General features: G+C 44.1%; 1 protein-coding gene across 2 annotated transcripts in view; it reads left to right on the plus strand.

Annotated features, from left to right (window-relative positions):
• Positions 1-17952, plus strand: part of ITPR2 (inositol 1,4,5-trisphosphate receptor type 2) — a 616651-nt gene that overhangs the window by 281907 nt on the left and 316792 nt on the right. For both annotated transcript variants that reach the window (XM_038760705.1, XM_038760713.1), the window contains 2 exons: positions 65-230; positions 9290-9463. In XM_038760705.1, the coding sequence (XP_038616633.1) occupies positions 65-230; positions 9290-9463 (340 nt within the window). The remainder of the gene's footprint in view (positions 1-64; positions 231-9289; positions 9464-17952) is intronic.

A 17952-nucleotide genomic window follows, 5' to 3' on the forward strand; every position in this document is an offset into this window, starting at 1 on the left:
TTCTTGGGGAAGCCTGTAACTTGAGAATTTCCGAGTCCGGTGACGTTCTCGGTTGGTCCGACAGAAAGGAGAAGAATCCGGTGCAGTTGGACGACGAAGGCGGCAGGAGTTTTTTGCGAGTCCTCATTCATCTAATCATGCACGATTACCCGCCTCTGCTGTCCGGGGCCCTGCAGCTGCTGTTTAAACATTTCAGCCAAAGAGCCGAAGTCCTGCAGGCGTTTAAACAGGTGAGATTCGGGAGCACTCTCAGAAACCTGCAGCAACCCAGACGGCTGATGTTTGTACATATTTACTATTCTATTTATTTTGCTAATGATGTGCATCTAGCTTTATTTCTATTTATTCTGATGACTTGACACCTGTCCACATGTTTTGTCTTTAGACTGTGAGCCCACTGTTGGGTAGGGACTGTCTCTATATGTTGCCAACTTGTACTTCCCAAGCGCTTAGTACAGTGCTCTGCACACAGTAAGCGCTCAATAAATACAATTGATTGATTGATTGATTGATTCCTCCCTTCAAAGCCCTACTGAGAGCTCACCTCCTCCAAGAGGCCTTCCCCGACTGATCCCCCCTTTTTCCTCTCCTCCTGCTCCTCCCCCCCCATCGTTCCCCTCCCTCCCTCTGCCCTACCCCCTTCCCCTCCCCTCAGCCCTTGTATATATTTGTACAAATTTATTACTTTATTTTATTTGTACATATTTACTACTCTATTCATTTTATTAATGTTGTGTATATAACTATAATTCTGTTTATTCTGACAGTATTGACAGCTGTCTACTTGTTTTGTTTTGTCATCCGTCTCCCCCTTCTAGACTGCGAGTCCGTTGTTGGGTAGGGACCGTCTCTGTATGTTTCCGACTTGTACTTCCCAAGTGCTTAGTACAGCGCTCTGCACACAGTAAGCGCTCAATAAATACGATTGAATGAATAAGCAGTGACATTCCCTTCCCACGACAGGCTCACAGTCTAGACGGAGCGTGGGGGAGACAGACATCAATACAAATAAATAAAATGACAGATCTGTACATAAGTGGGGTGGAGCTGGGAGGCAGGAAAAGGAAAGGTAGCAGAAAGGAGTGGGAGATGAGGAAAAGTGGGGTTTAATCTGGGAAGGCTTCTAGGAGGAGATGGGTCTTCATTAAGGCTTTGAAGATAAATAATACGATTTATCAATAAATAAATACGATAAATACGATTATCAATAATCAATAAATACGATTGATGAAGACAGGTTGAGCAATTGGCTGGGGGATTTGAGGAGGGAGGGCATTCCAGGCCAGAGGTGAGGAGTTTTTGTTTGATGAGGCGGTGGATGGGCAATAACCTGGAGTGTTTTTGAGGAGTGGGTGACATGTCCTGAACGTTTTTGTGGAAAAGCGATCCGGGCAGCAGAGTGAAATATGGCGGGATAGGATCATTCATTCATTCAGTCGTATTTATTGAGCGCATACTGTGTGCGGAGCAGTGTACTAAGCCCTTGGGAATGTGGTAGCAGTCACTTCTCTGTGCCTCAGTTACCTCATCTGTAAAATGGGGATTGAAACTGTGAGCTCCACGTGAGATAGGGACTGTGTCCAACTTGATCTGCTTGCTTCCACCCCAGCACTTAGGACAGTGCCTGGCACATAGTAAGCACTTAACAAATACCATAATGATGATCATGATGATGATGATTAATTATAATACAATAGAATTAGCAGAGGCATTCTCCCCCTGCCCTTAATGAACTCACGATCTAGAGGACCGGGCTGTTAACTCTGTTGTACTCTCGCAAGCGCTTAGTAGAGTGCTCTGCACAGAATAACCACTCAGTAAATACGACTGATGGAACGATTGTTTGAGATTGTAAGCTCGTTGTGGGTGGGGAATGCCACTGTTTATTGTTGTATTGTGCTTTCCCAAGCGCTTAGTACAGTGCTCTGCACACATTAAGCATTCAATGACTATCATCGAATGAATGAGTGAATGAATAATGCCCTTTATAATTCAGTCTTTTCCCTACATTCCCTCAAGATATGAACTGAGAGCTCACCTCCTCCAGGAGGCCTTCCCAGACTGAGTCCCCCCCTTATCCTCTGCTCCTTCCTCCTCCCCTCCCCATCGCCCCCACTCCCTCCTTCTGCCCTACCCCCTTCCCCTCCCGGCAGCACTTGTGTATATTTGTACATATTTATCACTCTATTTATTTTATTACTGATGTGTATATAATCAATCAATCAATCGTATTTATTGAGCACTTACTGTGTGCAGAGCACTGTACTAAGTGCTTGGGAAGTAAAGTTGGCAACATATAGAGACAGTCCCTACCCAACAGTGGGCTCACAGTCTAAAAGGGGGAGACGGAGAACAAAACCAAACATACTAACAAAATAAAATAAATAGAATAGGTATGTACAAGTAAAATAAATAAATAGAGTAATAAATATGTACAAACATATATACAGGTGGTGTGGGGAAGGGAAGGAGGTAAGATGGGGGGATGGAGAGGGGGACAAGGGGGAGAGGAAGGAAGGGGCTCAATCTGGGAAGGCCTCCTGGAGGAGGTGAGCTCTCAGTAGGGCCAGAATATAGCTATAGCTCTCAGTATATAGCTATACTTCTGTTTATCTTGATGGTATTGACACCTGTCTATTTGTTCTGTTTTGCTGTCTGTCTTCGCCTTCTAAACTGTGAGCCCGCTGTTGGGTAGGGACTCTCTTTATATGTTGCCAAATTGTACTTTCCAAGTGCTTAGTACAGTGCTCTGCACACAGTAAGCACTCAATAAATACGATTAAATGAATGAATTCATTAATGAAAGGACTGAGCAGCCCTCTCTATTAGCTTGAGCAGAGATTACCAAGCGTATTAGGCTTGCGATAAAAGTCTGGCTCTGAGGAGACTGTGAGCCCGCTGTTGGGTAGGGACTGTCTCTATATGTTGCCAACTTGTACTTCCCAAGTGCTTAGTACAGTGCTCTGCACACAGTAAGCGCTCAATAAATGCAATTGATTGATTGATTAACGAAAAAAACTGCTTAAGCCCTGAGAGAACTAGTGTAACAAACACCCTCCCTCGTGGAGGGTGTGAAACATTTTCCAGGAGAAGCAGCGCAGCTCAGTGGAAAGAGCACGGGCTTTGGAGTCAGGGGTCATGGGTTCAAATCCCGGCTCCGCCAACTGTCAGCTGTGTGACTTTGAGCAAGTCACTTAACTTCTCTGTGCCTCAGTTCCCTCATCTGTAAAATGGGGATTAAAACTGTGAACCCCCTGTGGGACAACCTGATCACCTTGTAACCTCCCCAGCGCTTAGAACAGTGCTTTGCACATAGTAAGTGATTAACAAATACCATCATTATTATTCAGATATTGATCTTTTTCATACCAGAAGGTAAATCCGTTCTCTGGCCACAGGCTGTCATTTGCATGAACATTTGCATAACGCTTAATTGGCATTTATCTTAACCTCCAAACTGTTTTTTTCCTCCTCCTATTTTCCTTCCTTTCTCATCCACATCCACTGAGTTTTATTTCTCCTGCTGCGGCTCCCTCACTGGAGAGCCAGGCCTCAGAGTGGAAATGGCCTGCCTGGGCCTTAGAATCAAAGACAGCAGGCATTTGTTGGCAGTTTTGCTGATCTCTCTGAAAGGAGAAAAGTAATTCCTTCCTTCCGTCTCCTCGCCCCGCTTTGATTTTCTGTTCCCAATTCTCATTTTGAGCAGGAAGTAGAAAGAAATCCCCTCACCTCCGCTGGAACGTGGGTTTTAAAAATGGTCTGGGCTGGAATGGGAGCGGAGTTGCGACGTTGTGCGTCTGATTGGAAGCAGTGTGATGGAGCCTCTGGAGAAATAATAATAATAATAATAATGACATTTATTAAGCGTTTACTATGTGCAAAGCACTGTTCTAAGCGCTGGGGAGGTTACAAGGTGATCAGGTTGTCCCACGGGGGGCTCGCGGTTTTAATCCCCATTTTACAGATGAGGTAACTGAGGCCCAGAGAAGTGAAGTGACTTGCCCAAGGTCACACAGCTGACAAGTGGCGGAGCCAGAATTTGAACCCATGACCTCTGACTCCAAAGCCCGGGCTCTTTCCACTGAGCCACGCTGCTGGTTGTGCTCATGTGTGTGGGGGTGGAGATGTGAGAATATTGCCTCAATAAAGTGGGCTTCTGCCAAAAACATCTCCTGCATCCTAAGCCAATGCTTCCATAGTATTTACTGAGGAATTACTGTGCGCAGAGCACTAATAATAATAATAATAATAATAATGATGGCATTTGTTAAGCGCTTACTATGTGCAAAGCACTGTTCTAAGCACTGGGGAGGATGCACAGTGATCAGGTTGTCCCACGCGGGGCTCACAGTCTTCATCCCCATTTTACAGATGAGGTAACTGAGGTACAGAGAAGTGAAGTGACTTGCCCAAAGTCACACAGCTGACAAGCGGTAGAGCCGGGATTTGAACCCATGATCTCTGACTCCCAAGCCCTTGCTCTTTCCACTGAGCCACACTGCTTCTCACAAGGCTAGAAGCAGTTTTACTTAGTGGATAGAGCCTGGACCTGGGAATCAGAAGGACCTGGGTTCTAATCCCGGCTCTGCCACTCGTCTGCTGTGTGACCTTGGGTGAGTCATTTCACTTTTATGGCCCTCAGTTCCCTCATCCGTAAAATGGGAACTAAGAGTGTGAGCTTCATTAGACTGTGAGCCCACTGTTGGGTAGGGACTGTCTCTACATGTTGCCAACTTGTACTTCCCAAGCGCTTAGTACAGTGCTCTACACACAGTAAGTGCTCAATAAATACGATTGATGATGATGATGATGTGGGACAGGACCTTTGGCCAACCTGATGAACTTGTATCTATCCCAGCACTTAGAACAGTGCTTGGCACATAGTAAGCGCTTAACAAGAATCATAATTATTATTAGTATTCTACTAGGTGCTTGGGAGAATACGTAGATAAGAAATGTGTCTGCTAGTTCATTCATTCTTTCAGTTGTATTTATTGAGCGCTTCCTTTGCTCATTCAGTTGTATTTATTGAACACTTACCATGTGCAAAGTGCTATATTAAGCATTTGGAAGAGTACAAAAGAGACTTTTGGGCAAGTCACTTCACTTCTCTGGGCCTCAGTTCCCTCATCTGTAAAATGGGGATGAAGACTGTGAGCCCCTCAGGGGACAACCTGATTACCTTGTGTCTACCCCAGCGCTTAGAACAGTGCTTTGCACATAGTAAGCGCTTAACAAATACCAACATTATTATTACAATATATAGTTCAGTTGCATTGTACTCTCCCAAGGACTTAGTACAGTGCTCTGCATATAGTAAACACTCAACAAAAAGATCATTGATTGAATACAACAGAATTATTCATTCAATTGTATTTATTGAGCGCTTACTGTGTGCAGAGCACTGTACTAAGCGCTTAGAAGACATGGTCCCTGCCCTCAACGAGTTTACAAGTTACAGCAGGGAAGACGGACACCACAGCACCTTACAGAAGGGAGAAAGAAGGAATATGGGCGATGGACGTGAGTTAGGTCAAGATTCAATCCTCATTTCGCTCTTCATTTCTGGCTACTCAGTCAGTCATTTAATGGTATTTATTGAATGCTTACTGTGTGCAGAACACAATACTAAGCAATTAATCGATGGTATTTTATTGTGTGCTTACTCTGTGCAGAACACTACACAGCAATTAATCAATCGATGGGATTTTATTGAGTGCTTACTGTGCTCAGAGCACTATACTAAGCAGTTAATCAATCAATAGTATTTTATTGAGTGCTTACTGTGTGCAGAGCACTATACTAAGCAATTAATCAATCAATAGTATTTATTGAATTTTTACTGTGAACAGAGCACTGTACTAAGCAGTTAATCAGTCACTCAATGGTATTTTATTGAGTGCTTACTGTGTGCAGAGCACTATACTAAGCAATTAATCAATCAATGGTATTTATTGAATTTTTACTGTGAACAGAGCACTGTACTAAGCAGTTAATCAGTCAATCAATGGTATTTTATTGAGTGCTTACTGTGCACTGAACACTATATCAAGCAATTAATCAATTGATGGTATTTATCGAGTGCCTACTGTGAGCAGAGCACTGTTCTAAATGCTTATGGGGAATATAATACAAGAGAGTTGATAGACATGTTTCCTGTCCTCAAATAACTTACAGTCTAGAGAGGAAGACAGACATTGAAAGAAATTATGGATACGTACATAAGTGCTGTGGCGCTGTGGATGGGGTGAATATCCATTCATTCAGGCATATTTATTGAGCGCTTTACTGTATGCAGAGCACTGTACTAAGCCCTTGGGAAGTACAATTCAACCATAAAGAGAAACAATCCCTGCCCACAATGGGCTTACAGTCTAGAAGGGGAGAGACAGACATCAAAACAAGTAAACAGGCATCAATAGCATCAGTATAAATATAATTATAGATATATACACATAAAGACAAGTAAACAGGCATTCATATAAATAAATAGAATTATAGATATGTACATATATACACAAGTGCCATGGGGTGGGGAAGTAGAGCAAAGGGAGCCAGTCGGGGCGATGGGGAGCGGAGGAAAATGGGGGGCTTAGTCTGGGAAGGCCTCCTGGAGGAGGTGAGCCTTCAGTAGGGCTTTGAAGGGGGGAAGTGGGATTGTTTGGCCGATTTGAGGAGGGAGGGCATTCCAGGCCTAAGGTAGGATGTGGGCCAGGGGTCGTTGGTGGGACAGGTGAGAACGAGGCACGGTGAGGAGATTAGCGGCAGAGGAGCGGAGGGTGCGGGCTGGGCTGGAGAAGGAGAGAAGGGAGGTGAGGTAGGAGGGGGCCAGGGGATGGATGGACAGCCTGGAAGCCCAGGGTGAGGAGTTTTTGCTGGATATGGAGGTTGATAGGCAACCACTGGAGATCAGGGAAGACCTCTTGGAGGAGATGGGATCTTAATAATGATTTGAAAGTGGGGAGTGTGGTGGTTTTTTGTATATGAATAGGGAATTCAGGGCTAGAGGGGGGATGCGGGCGAGAGGTCAGTGGTGGGAGAGATGGGATTGAGGTACAGTGAATAGGCTGGTGTTAGAGGAATGAAATGTGCGGGCTGGATTGGAGTAAGAAATCAAGGAGGTGAGGTGGGAGGGGGCAGTGGGATTGACTGCTTCAAAGCCAATGGTGAGGAGTTTCTGTTTGATGCTGAGAGGGATGAGCAAACACTGGAGGCTCTTGAGGAGGGAGGAAACATGGCCCGAACGCTTTTGTAGAAAAATGATCCGGGCAGCAGACTGAAGTATCCGCTGAAGTGGGGAGAGACAGGACAACAGGGAGATCAGCAAGGAGGCTGATGCCGGGCGGCCTGGGAGAAGCACTAAGATTAACACGGTAGCAGGTTGGATGGAGAGGAAAGGACGGGTTTTAGCGATGTTGTGAACGTTGAGCCGACAGGATTTGGTGGCAGATTGAATACGTTGTATGGTTGAGAGAGAAGAGTTGAGGGTAACTCCAAGGCAAAGACAGCAAACTGGCCAGAGTTGGCAAGTAGCCGCTTAAAGGCCTGAAGAGATAAGAGAAGGTTGCCAGAAGACGGATGAGGCTGAACATACTATCATAGAATAAATAGCATTTATTGAGTCCAAAAACCATTCTTCAGGGAGAAATCTGTTCAAATAATGGAATGCACATGATCTCTGTTTCCCCCCTCCCCCTCACCCAAGAGTTTGGTTGAGGTGGGAGAGACCCCTCCTGCAGGTAATTAACATATTCTCCCACTCCCTTCTGCTTCACTCTGACTTGCTTCCTTTATTTATCCCCTCCTTTCAGCCCCACAGCACTTATGTCCATATCAGTCGCTTATTCATTTCTATTTACACCTGTCTCCCCCTCTAGATTGTAAGCTCCTTGTGGGCAGGGAATGTGTCTTCTGCTTATTGTTCTATTATACTCTGCCAGGTACTTCGTACAGTGCTGTGCACACAGTAAGCACTCAATAAATATGACTGAATCAATGGATGAATATATACATATGTGTGTATCTATCTATCTATATATATAGCTTGTATCCACCCTAGAATTTAGAACAGTGGTTGACACTTAGCAGGTATTATATAAGTGGTTGACACTAAGTGGTTGACACTAAGTAAGCACTTAGCAGGTATCCACCCCAGAATTTAGAACAGTGGTTGACACTTAGTAAGCAATTAGCAGGTATTATATATATATATAATATATATATGTATATTATATATAATACCTGCTAAGTGGTTGACATTTATAATCAATCGTATTTATTGAGCGCTTACTATGTGCAGAGCACTGTACTAAGCAATTAATCAATCAATGGTATTGAATTTTTACTGTGAACAGAGCACTGTACTAAGCAGTTAATCAATCAGTCAATGGTATTTTATTGAGTGCTTACTGTGCACAGAACACTATATCAAGCAATTAATCAATTGATGGTATTTATCGAGTGCCTACTGTGAGCAGAGCACTGTTCTAAATGCTTATGGGGAATATAATACAAGAGAGTTGATAGACATGTTTCCTGTCCTCAGAGAACTTACAGTCTGGAGAGGAAGACAGACATTGAAATAAATTATGGATACGTATATAAGTGCTGTGGCGCTGTGGATGGGGTGAACATTCATTCATTCAGGCATATTTATTGAGCGCTTTACTGTATGCAGAACACTGTACTAAGCCCTTGGGAAGTACAATTCAACCATAAAGAGAAACAATCCCTGCCCACAATGGGCTTACAGTCTAGAAGGGGAGAGACAGACATCAAAACAAGTAAACAGGCATCAATAGCATCAGTATAAATATAATTATAGATATATACACATAAAGACAAGTAAACAGGCATTCATTTAAATAAACAGAATTATAGATACGTACATATAGTAAGCACTTAGCAGGTATTGTATATAATTATTATATGTAATATGTAATATACATATAATATATATATAATACCTGCTAAGTGCTTACTAAGTGTCAACCACTGTTCTAAATTCTGGGATGGATACAAGCTAATCAGGTTGGACACAGTCCCTGTTCCACGTGGGGCTCACGGTCATCATCCCCATTTTACAAATGAGGTAACTGAGGCACAAAGAAGTGAAATGACTTCCCCAAAGTCACACAGCAGACAAGTGGCAGAGCCGGGATTAGAATCCAAGTCTTCTTACTCACAGGCCCGGGCTCTTTCCACTAGGGAAGACCGCTTCTCAGCTATACCCTCCCCCGTGAGCAGGAGACTCAGGAAAAATTAAGATGTGACATCATCCTCTTTGCAGGTGCAGCTTCTAGTGTCTAATCAGGATGTGGACAACTACAAGCAAATCAAAGCTGACCTGGACCAGCTGAGGCTGACCGTGGAGAAATCCGAGCTGTGGGTGGAAAAGAACAGCAGTTATGAAAGCGGCGAGATGGGCGAAAATCAAGGGAAAGGCTGTGAAGAGCCCCTGGAGGTTTGTGTTGCCACCTTTTTGCGAATGACAATGACCAGAGTTGGGAACTTTAGCAATCATTTATTCATTCAATCCTACCCTTCTCGTTCAAGCTCTCATCCTATCCTGCCTGGACTACTGCATCAGCCTTCTCTCTGATCTCCCATCCTCGTGTCTCTCCCCACTTCAATCCATACTTCATGCTGCTGCCCGGGTTGTCTTTGTCCAGAAACGCTCTGGGCATGTTACTCCCCTCCTCAAAAATCTCCAGTGGCTACCAATCAATCTGCGCATCAGGCAGAAACTCCTCACCCTGGGCTTCAAGGCTGTCCATCACCTCGCCCCCTCCTACCTCACCTCCCTTCTCTCCTTCTCCAGCCCAGCCCGCGTCCTCCGCTCCTCCGCCGCTAATCTCCTCACCGTACCTCGTTCTCGCCTGTCCCGCCATCGACCCCCAGCCCACGTCATCCCCCGGGCCTGGAATGCCCTCCCTCTGCCCATCTGCCAAGCTAGCTCTCTTCCTCCCTTCAAGGCCTTACTGAGAGCTCACCTCCTCCAGGAGGTCTTCCCAGACTGAGCCCCTTCCTTCCTCTCCCCCTCGTCCCCCTCTCCACCCCCGCATCTTACCTCCTTCCCTTCCCCACAGCACCTGTATATGTGTATATATGTTTGTACATATTTGTTACTCTATTTATTTATTTATTTTACCTGTACATATCTATTCTATTTATTTTATTTTGTTAGTATGTTTGGTTTTGTTCTCTGTCTCCCCCTTTTAGACTGTGAGCCCACTGTTGGGTAGGGACTGTCTCTATATGTTGCCAACTTGTACTTCCCAAGCGTTTAGTACAGTGCTCTGCACACAGTAAGTGCTCAATAAATACGATTGATGATGATGATGATGATATTTAGTGAGCGCTTACTGTGTGCAAAGCACTGTACTAAGTGCTTAGGAGAGTACAATAGAACAACAAACAGACCTTTTCCCTGCCCACAATGAGCTCACAGTCTAGAGGGGGAGACAGATGTTAAAATAAAATAAATGATGGCATTTGTTAAGCACTTACTATGTACAAAGCACTGTTCTAAGCGCCGGAAAGGATACAAGGTGATCAGGTTGTCCCACGTGGGGCTCACAGTCTTAATCCCCATTATACAGATGAGGTAACTGAGGCCCAGAGAAGTTAAGTGACTTGCCCAAAGTCACACAGCTGACAATTGGCGGCCCAGGATTTGAACCCATAACCTCCGACTCCCAAGCCCATGCTCTTTCCACTGAGCCATGCTGCTTCTCTAATATACACAAATATATAAATAAATTACAGATATACCCATGGATGAAGTTCAGTTCTGGGTCCCCTTCTGTTCTCCATCTACACCCACTCCCTTGGAGAATTCATTCGTCCTTGTGACTTCAGTTACCACTTCCATGATTCCCAAATCTCCATCTCCGAGCTCTGATCGCTCTCCCTCTCTGCAGTCTGACTTCCGGGCGTCTTTATGTCCTGCTGTCAGCTCAAACTTAACATGTGTTAAACAGAATTCCTTATCTTCCTACCCAAACCCGTCCTGCCCCTGACTTACCCACCACCGTAGACAGCACCTCCATCCTTCCTGCCTCACGAGCCCATAACCTTGACGTTTTCCTTGACTTCCTTACCTATTTATTACTCTATTTATTTTATTTGTACATATTTACCACTTTATTAACTTTATTAATGATGTGCATATAGGTATAATTCTATTTATTCCGATGGGTTTGACATCCTGGCTACTTGTTTTGTTTTGTTGTCTGTCTCCCTCTTCTAGACTGTGAGCCCGTTGTTGGGTAGGGACCGTCTCTATATGTTGCCGACTTGTATTTCCCAAGCACTTAGTCCAGTGCTCTGCACACAGTAAGCGCTCAATAAATATGATTGAATGAATGAATGAATGACTCCTCTCTCTCATTCAACCCACATATTCAATCCATTACTAAATCCTGTCAGTTCGACCTGCCTGATATCACTAGAATTTGCCTCATCCTCTCCTGTTAAACTGCTACTACATGAAATCAATCACTGATCCTATCCCACCTTGATTACAGCATCAGTCTCCTTGCTGACCTCCCAGCCTCCTCTCCGTTAAGTGATCTGCCCAAGGTCACCCAGATGCGTGGCAGAGTCTGGATTAGAACCCACATCAAATCCATTAAGTCTTCCATCAGTCGATCAATTTGTGGTATTCAATGAGTGCTTATTATATGCAGAACACTATACTAAGTACTAAACTTACACCTCCTTTCAGATGGTTTTGACACCATAATTCAGAGTCTAGCACACTGAGCAATCGGTGTCCATGACTGGCTCTTTATATTTGAAGTACATCTCCAAGTACAAGGCCCTACTGAGAGCTCACCTCCTCCAGGAGGCCTTCCCAGACTGAGCCCCTTCCTTCCTCTCCCCCTCGTCCCCCTCTCCATCCCCCCATCTTACCTCCTTCCCTTACCCGCAGCACCTGTATATATGTATATATGTTTGTACATATTTATTACTCTATTTATTTATTTATTTATTTTACTTGTACATATCTATTCTATTTATTTCATTTTGTTAGTGTGTTTGGTTTTGTTCTCTGTCTCCCCCTTTTAGACTGTGAGCCCACTGTTGGGTAGGGACTGTCTCTATATGTTGCCAATTTGTACTTCCCAAGCGCTTAGTACGGTGCTCTGCACATAGTAAGCGCTCAATAAATACGATTGATGATGATGATGATTATCAATCAGTCATATTTATTGAGTGCTTACTGTGTGCCGAGCACTGTACTAAGCATTTGGGAGAGTACAATATAACAGAGTTGGTAGACTCATTGCTTGCCCTCAACCAGTTTATGAGGAAGACAGACATAAAAATATGTGCCATAGAGTACTAAAAATAAATAATTGAATGAGTCTGCGTGTTTATAAACACACCCAAACATGAATAGACTGTGAGCCCATTGTTGGGTAGAGACTGTCTCTCTCTGTTGCTGAATTGTACTTTCCAAGAGCTTAGTACAGCGTTCTGCACACCATAAGCGCTCAATAAATACGAATGAATGAACACAGATGAGTGCCAAGGATGGGCAGTAAATGCACAAGTGTTGGGTGAGAGAGCTGTCGGCTTGATAATAACTAGGCTCTTTTGAAGAACTTGCTTCTACCTGCCTATGTCTGGCCAATTTTCTTTCCACAGCTTCCTTTTAACTTGACAAATCTCTCTATCCCTAAATTTTGGTCAGCACCGCAATTTACCATTCTCAAATTTAGTTTCCTTCAGCATTTCTTGTTGTCTACAAAAGCGATGTACGTTTTTGACAGGCACCCTCTGTCTTGTGCTCCGAAAAACAAAATTTCATCAAATTTTCTGTTGTACTAATCTGTTTGGCCCTTGGATACATTTCCTCCACCATCATTCAGTATTTCCGGTGTCTCCTCACTCACCTCAGGTTCCTTTTGTTTGTAAACAGACCCATTAATAATAATAATAATAATAGTGGCATTTATTAAGTGCTTACTATGTTCAAAGCACTGTTCTAAGTGCTGGGGGGGTTACAAAGTGATGAGGTTGTCTCACAGGGGGCTCACAGTCTTAATCCCTATTTTATAGATGAGGTAACTGAGGCACAGAGAAGGTAAGTGATTTGCCCAATGTCACATAGCTGACACGTGGCGGAGCCGGGATTTGAACCCACGACCTCCGACTCCAAAGCCCGGACTCTTTCCTCTGAGCTACGCTGCTTCTCATCCATTCATCTTAGCCTTTTGAACTTATTTACTCTGCACGTTGATCACCCCTAATGTTTTTCCTCAATTTCACTGCTCTTTATGAAGAGTTTATTCTGCTTCTCCTCTGGTTTTCTTTTAGGTTCCAGTCTTAAATTTCCTTCAGGTTCTGGTCAGCTTGGTTTCCTTTTTTTAGGGTATTTGTTAAACATTTACCACGTGCCAGGCCCTGTACTAAGAGCTAGGGAAGATACAAGCCCTGTCCCGCATGGGGTTCACAGTCTCAATCCCTATTTTACGGATGTGGTAACTGAGGCCCAGAAAAGTGAAGTGACTTGCCCAAGGTCACTAACAGAAAGAGCCACTGTTCCCAAGAAGCTTACGATCTAATGGTGAGACAGGCAGATAAAAGTGATTGACAGACATAGGTAGAAGGAGGATATAGTGGATAAAAGGTCCACAGAAAGATGAACGAACAAGTGAGTAAATTAGTGGATTCATGTGTATGCATACATCAATCAATCAGTGGCATTTATTCAGCACTCACTGTGTGCAGAGCACTATACTAAGTGCTTGGACATATTTACTGTTCTATTTATTTTGTTCATGATGTGCATCTAGCTTTATTTCTGTTTATTCTGATGACTTGACACCTGTCCATGTGTTTCGTTTTGTTGTCTGTCTCCCCCTTCTAGACTGTGAGCCCATTGTTGAGTAGGGACCGTCTCTATATGTTGCCAACTTGTACTTCCCAAGCGCTTAGGGAATAATTATTAATTATTAAATAATAATTATTATTATTATCTTGATCCTTATACTCCATGGCTTCTCCTCTCAGAAAATCGTTTTAACGTCTGTATTCCCCAGGCTGCAAGAGATTTTTGACAGCAGGGATCGTGTTTTAACGTCTGTATTCCCCAGGCTGCAAGAGATTTTGGATGGCAGGGATCGTGTCTACCAACTCTACTATATTGTACTCTCCCACGTGCTTAGTACAGTGCTCTGCACACAGTAAGCACTCAATAAATACAAATGAATGAATGAATGAGGGAGGGAGCACAATGTAGTCAATCAATGGTAGTTTATTCCTGTTTTTGTTTGTTTTATGGTATTTATTTTGTGCTTACTATGTTTCAAACACTGTTCTAAGCACCTTAGGTCGGACACAGTCCCTATCCCACGTGGGGCTCACAGTCTAAGTAGGAGGGAGAGCAGGTATTTAATCCCCATTTTACAGTTGAGGAACCAGAGAAATTGTGACTTGCCGAAAGTCGCAGAGCAATCGATTGGCACAGCTGGGATTAGAATCCAGGTCCTCTTCCAGGCCTGTGCTTTTTCGACTAGGCCATGCTGCTTCTTGAGCACTTTCTGTGTGCAGAGCACTGTACTAAGCACGTGGGTGAGTACAATACAGTAGAGTTGGTAGACACGATCCCTGCCGTCCAAAATCTCTTGCAGCCTGGGGAATACAGACGTTAAAACACGATCCCTGCCGTCCAAAATCTCTTGCAGCCCGGGGAATACAGACGTTAAAACGATTTTCTGAGAGGAGAAGCCACGGAGTATAAGGATCAAGATAATAATAATAGTAATAATAATAATCATGGTATTTGTTAAGCACTTACTATGTGCCAGGCCCCTGTACTAAGCATTCGTTCATTCAGTCATATTTATTGAGCACTTACTGGGTTCAGAGCACTGTATTAAGCACTTAGAAAGTACAATTCAGCAGTAAAGAGAGACAATCCCTGCCCACACTGGGCTCACAGTCTAGTAAGGGGGAGCCAGACATCAAAACAAGCAACCAGGCATCAATATGAATGAATAGAATTATAGGTATATATACATCAAAACAAGTAAACAGGCATTAATATAAATAAATAAAATTATAGATATGTACATATATACACAAGTCCTGTGGGGTGGGGAGGTGGGGAGAGCAAAGGGAGTGAGTCGTGGCAATGCGGAGGGGAGGGGGAGCTGAGGAAAAAGGGGACTTAGTCTGGGAAGGCCTCTTGGAGGAGGCGAGCCTTCAGTAATAATAATGATAATAATAATAATAATGGTATTTGTTAGGTGCTTACTATGTGCAAAGCACTGTTCTAAGTGCTGGGGGGTTACAAGGTGATCAGGTTGTCCCGCTTGGGGCTCACAGTCTTAATCCCCATTTTACAGATGAGGGAACTGAGGCACAGAGAAGTTGTGACTTGCCCAAAGTCACACAGTAGGGCTTTGAAGGGGGGAAGTGTGGCTTTTGGCGGATTTGAGGAGGTAGGGCATTCCAGGCCAGAGGTAGGACGTGGGCCAGGGGTCGACGGCGGGACAGGCGAGAACGAGGCCCAGTGAGAAGCACTGGGGTGAATACAAGCAAATTGGGTCGGACACAGTCCCTGACCCACGTGGGGCTCACAGGCTTCATCCCCATTTTACAGATGAGGGGAGACACTGAGAAGTGAAGTGACTTACCCAAGGTCACACAGCAGACAAGCGGTGGAGCTGGGATTAGAACCCATGACCTTCCGACTCCCGGGTCCGAGCTCTATCCGCTATACCATACTGCTTCGTTTTGTTGTCTGTTTTGTTTCGTTGTCCGTCTCCCCCTTCTAAACTGTGAGCCCGTTGTTGGGTAGGGACCGTCTCTAGATGTTGCTGACTTGTACTCCCCAAGCGCTTAGTACAGTGCTCTGCACACAGTAAGCGCTCAATAAATGTGAATGAACAAATGCTTCTCAAGTGCTCAGACATAAGTGCTGTAGGGAACGCTAATGGTACCTTTGTATGCCCGTCATTTCATGGAATGTTAATGGGATTAGGAGTCAGAAGGGCTGAATTCTAATCTAAGCTCCCCCACTTGCCTGCTATGTGACCTTGGCCAAGTCACTTCACTTCTCTCTTAGAAAAGACGTGGAGAAGCAGCGTGGCTCAGTGGAAAGAGCACGGGCTTTAGAGTCAGGGGTCAATAAATACGACTGATGATGATGATGATGATGATGATGGAGTCAGAGGTCATGGGTTTGAATCCCGGCTTCACCACAAGTCTGCTGTGTGACCTTGGGCAAGTCACTTAACTTCTCTGAGCCTCACTTACCTCATCTGTAAAAATGGGGATTAAGACTGTGAGCCCCACGTGGGACAACTTGATCACATTGGATCCCCCCCAGCGCTTAGAACAGTGCTTTGCACATAGTAAGCGCTTAACAAATGCCATTATTATTATTATTCTCTGAGCCTCAGTTTCCTTATAATAATGATAATGATAGCATTTATTAAGCGCTTACTATGTGCAAAGCACTGTTCTAAGCGCTGGGGAGGTTACAGGGTGATCCGGTTGTCCCACGGAGGGTGGGGGGCTCACAGTCTTCATCCCCATTTTACAGATGAGGGAACTGAGGCCCAGAGAAGTGAAGTGACTTGCCCGAAGTCACACAGCTGACAAGTGGTGGATCCGGGATTTGAACCCATGACCTCTGACTCCAGAGCCCGGGCTCTTTCCACTGAGCCACGTGGCACTTATCTGAGTGGTAGGGATCAAATACCCATTCTTCTTCCCCCTAGGGCTGTGAACCCCACGTGGGACAGAGTCTGGATCGAACCTGATGACTTTGTCCCTACCCCAGGGCCTAATACATCACTTAGCACATAGTAAGCACTTCACAAATACTGCAATTATTATTATTATTATTATTATTAAAAATCCATCACAGCTAGTAACACTCTCCCTTCCTTCTTTCCTTTTCTCCTGTACTTGAAAAGGCTTCATCTAAGACTATTTGCCATTTCTTTTGTTCGGCGCCATCGCTTCGCTGGTCTCTGAAATAGACAGTCCTTCTGTGTAGTTTAATTGGGTCTCAACTGGCCGCAGTGAAGTTCTTAGCCCTAGTGAATTAAGAATGAAATGACAAAATCCTTTTTTTTTCTCAAAAACCAAAAAGCCAAACAACTTTCATTTTCATTGGGTTTATTCCCCTATCCTTCTAAGTGTTTTCTTGTTCCCAAAGAGGACCAGGCCTTTGGTCCTGACATCCAGAGTTGCCATGGAAATGATGCAGCCTCAGTGGACTTTCTCTCTACCTTAAAATGCTGCAGATGGTCATTGTGACTCACTCTTTCTGCTGCCATTGTGTTTCACCCCAGCTGCATAAAAAAGGTTTGAACTGAATTCAGACTGCCTAGGGTCCGAACAGCCTTCAAACTTTTCATCAGCCTTTCCCATCCCTGCCAGCTTTATTTTATCTTGTTTTTTAGTGGTATTTCTAAAACACTTACTATGTGTCAAACACGTTTCTAAGCACTGGGGTGGATAACTCCCTCTCCCTATCCCCCCCACCTTACCTCCTTCCCCTCCCCACAGCACCTGTATATATGTTTGTATGTATTTATTACTCTATTTTATTTGTTCATGTTTATTCTATTTATTTTATTTTGTTACTATGTTTTGTTTTGTTGTCTGCCTCCCCCTTCTAGACTGTGAGCCCACTGTTGGGTAGGGACCGTCTCTGTATGTTGCCAACTTGGACTTCCCAAGTGCTTAGTACAGTGCTCTGCACACAGTAAGTGCTCAATAAATACGATTGATTTTGTTAATATGTTTTGTTTTGTTGTCTGTCTCCCCCTTCTAGACTGTAATCCCGCTGTTGGGTAGGGATCGTCTCTTTATGTTGCCAATTTGTACTTCCCAAGTGCTTAGTACAGTGCTCTGCACACAGTAAGCGCTCAATAAATACGAATGAATGAATGAATGAATAACTAAGAGGGAGAACAGGAGAAC

This window comes from Tachyglossus aculeatus, chromosome 2, assembly GCF_015852505.1.
Source record: "Tachyglossus aculeatus isolate mTacAcu1 chromosome 2, mTacAcu1.pri, whole genome shotgun sequence".
Taxonomy (NCBI): domain Eukaryota; kingdom Metazoa; phylum Chordata; class Mammalia; order Monotremata; family Tachyglossidae; genus Tachyglossus; species Tachyglossus aculeatus.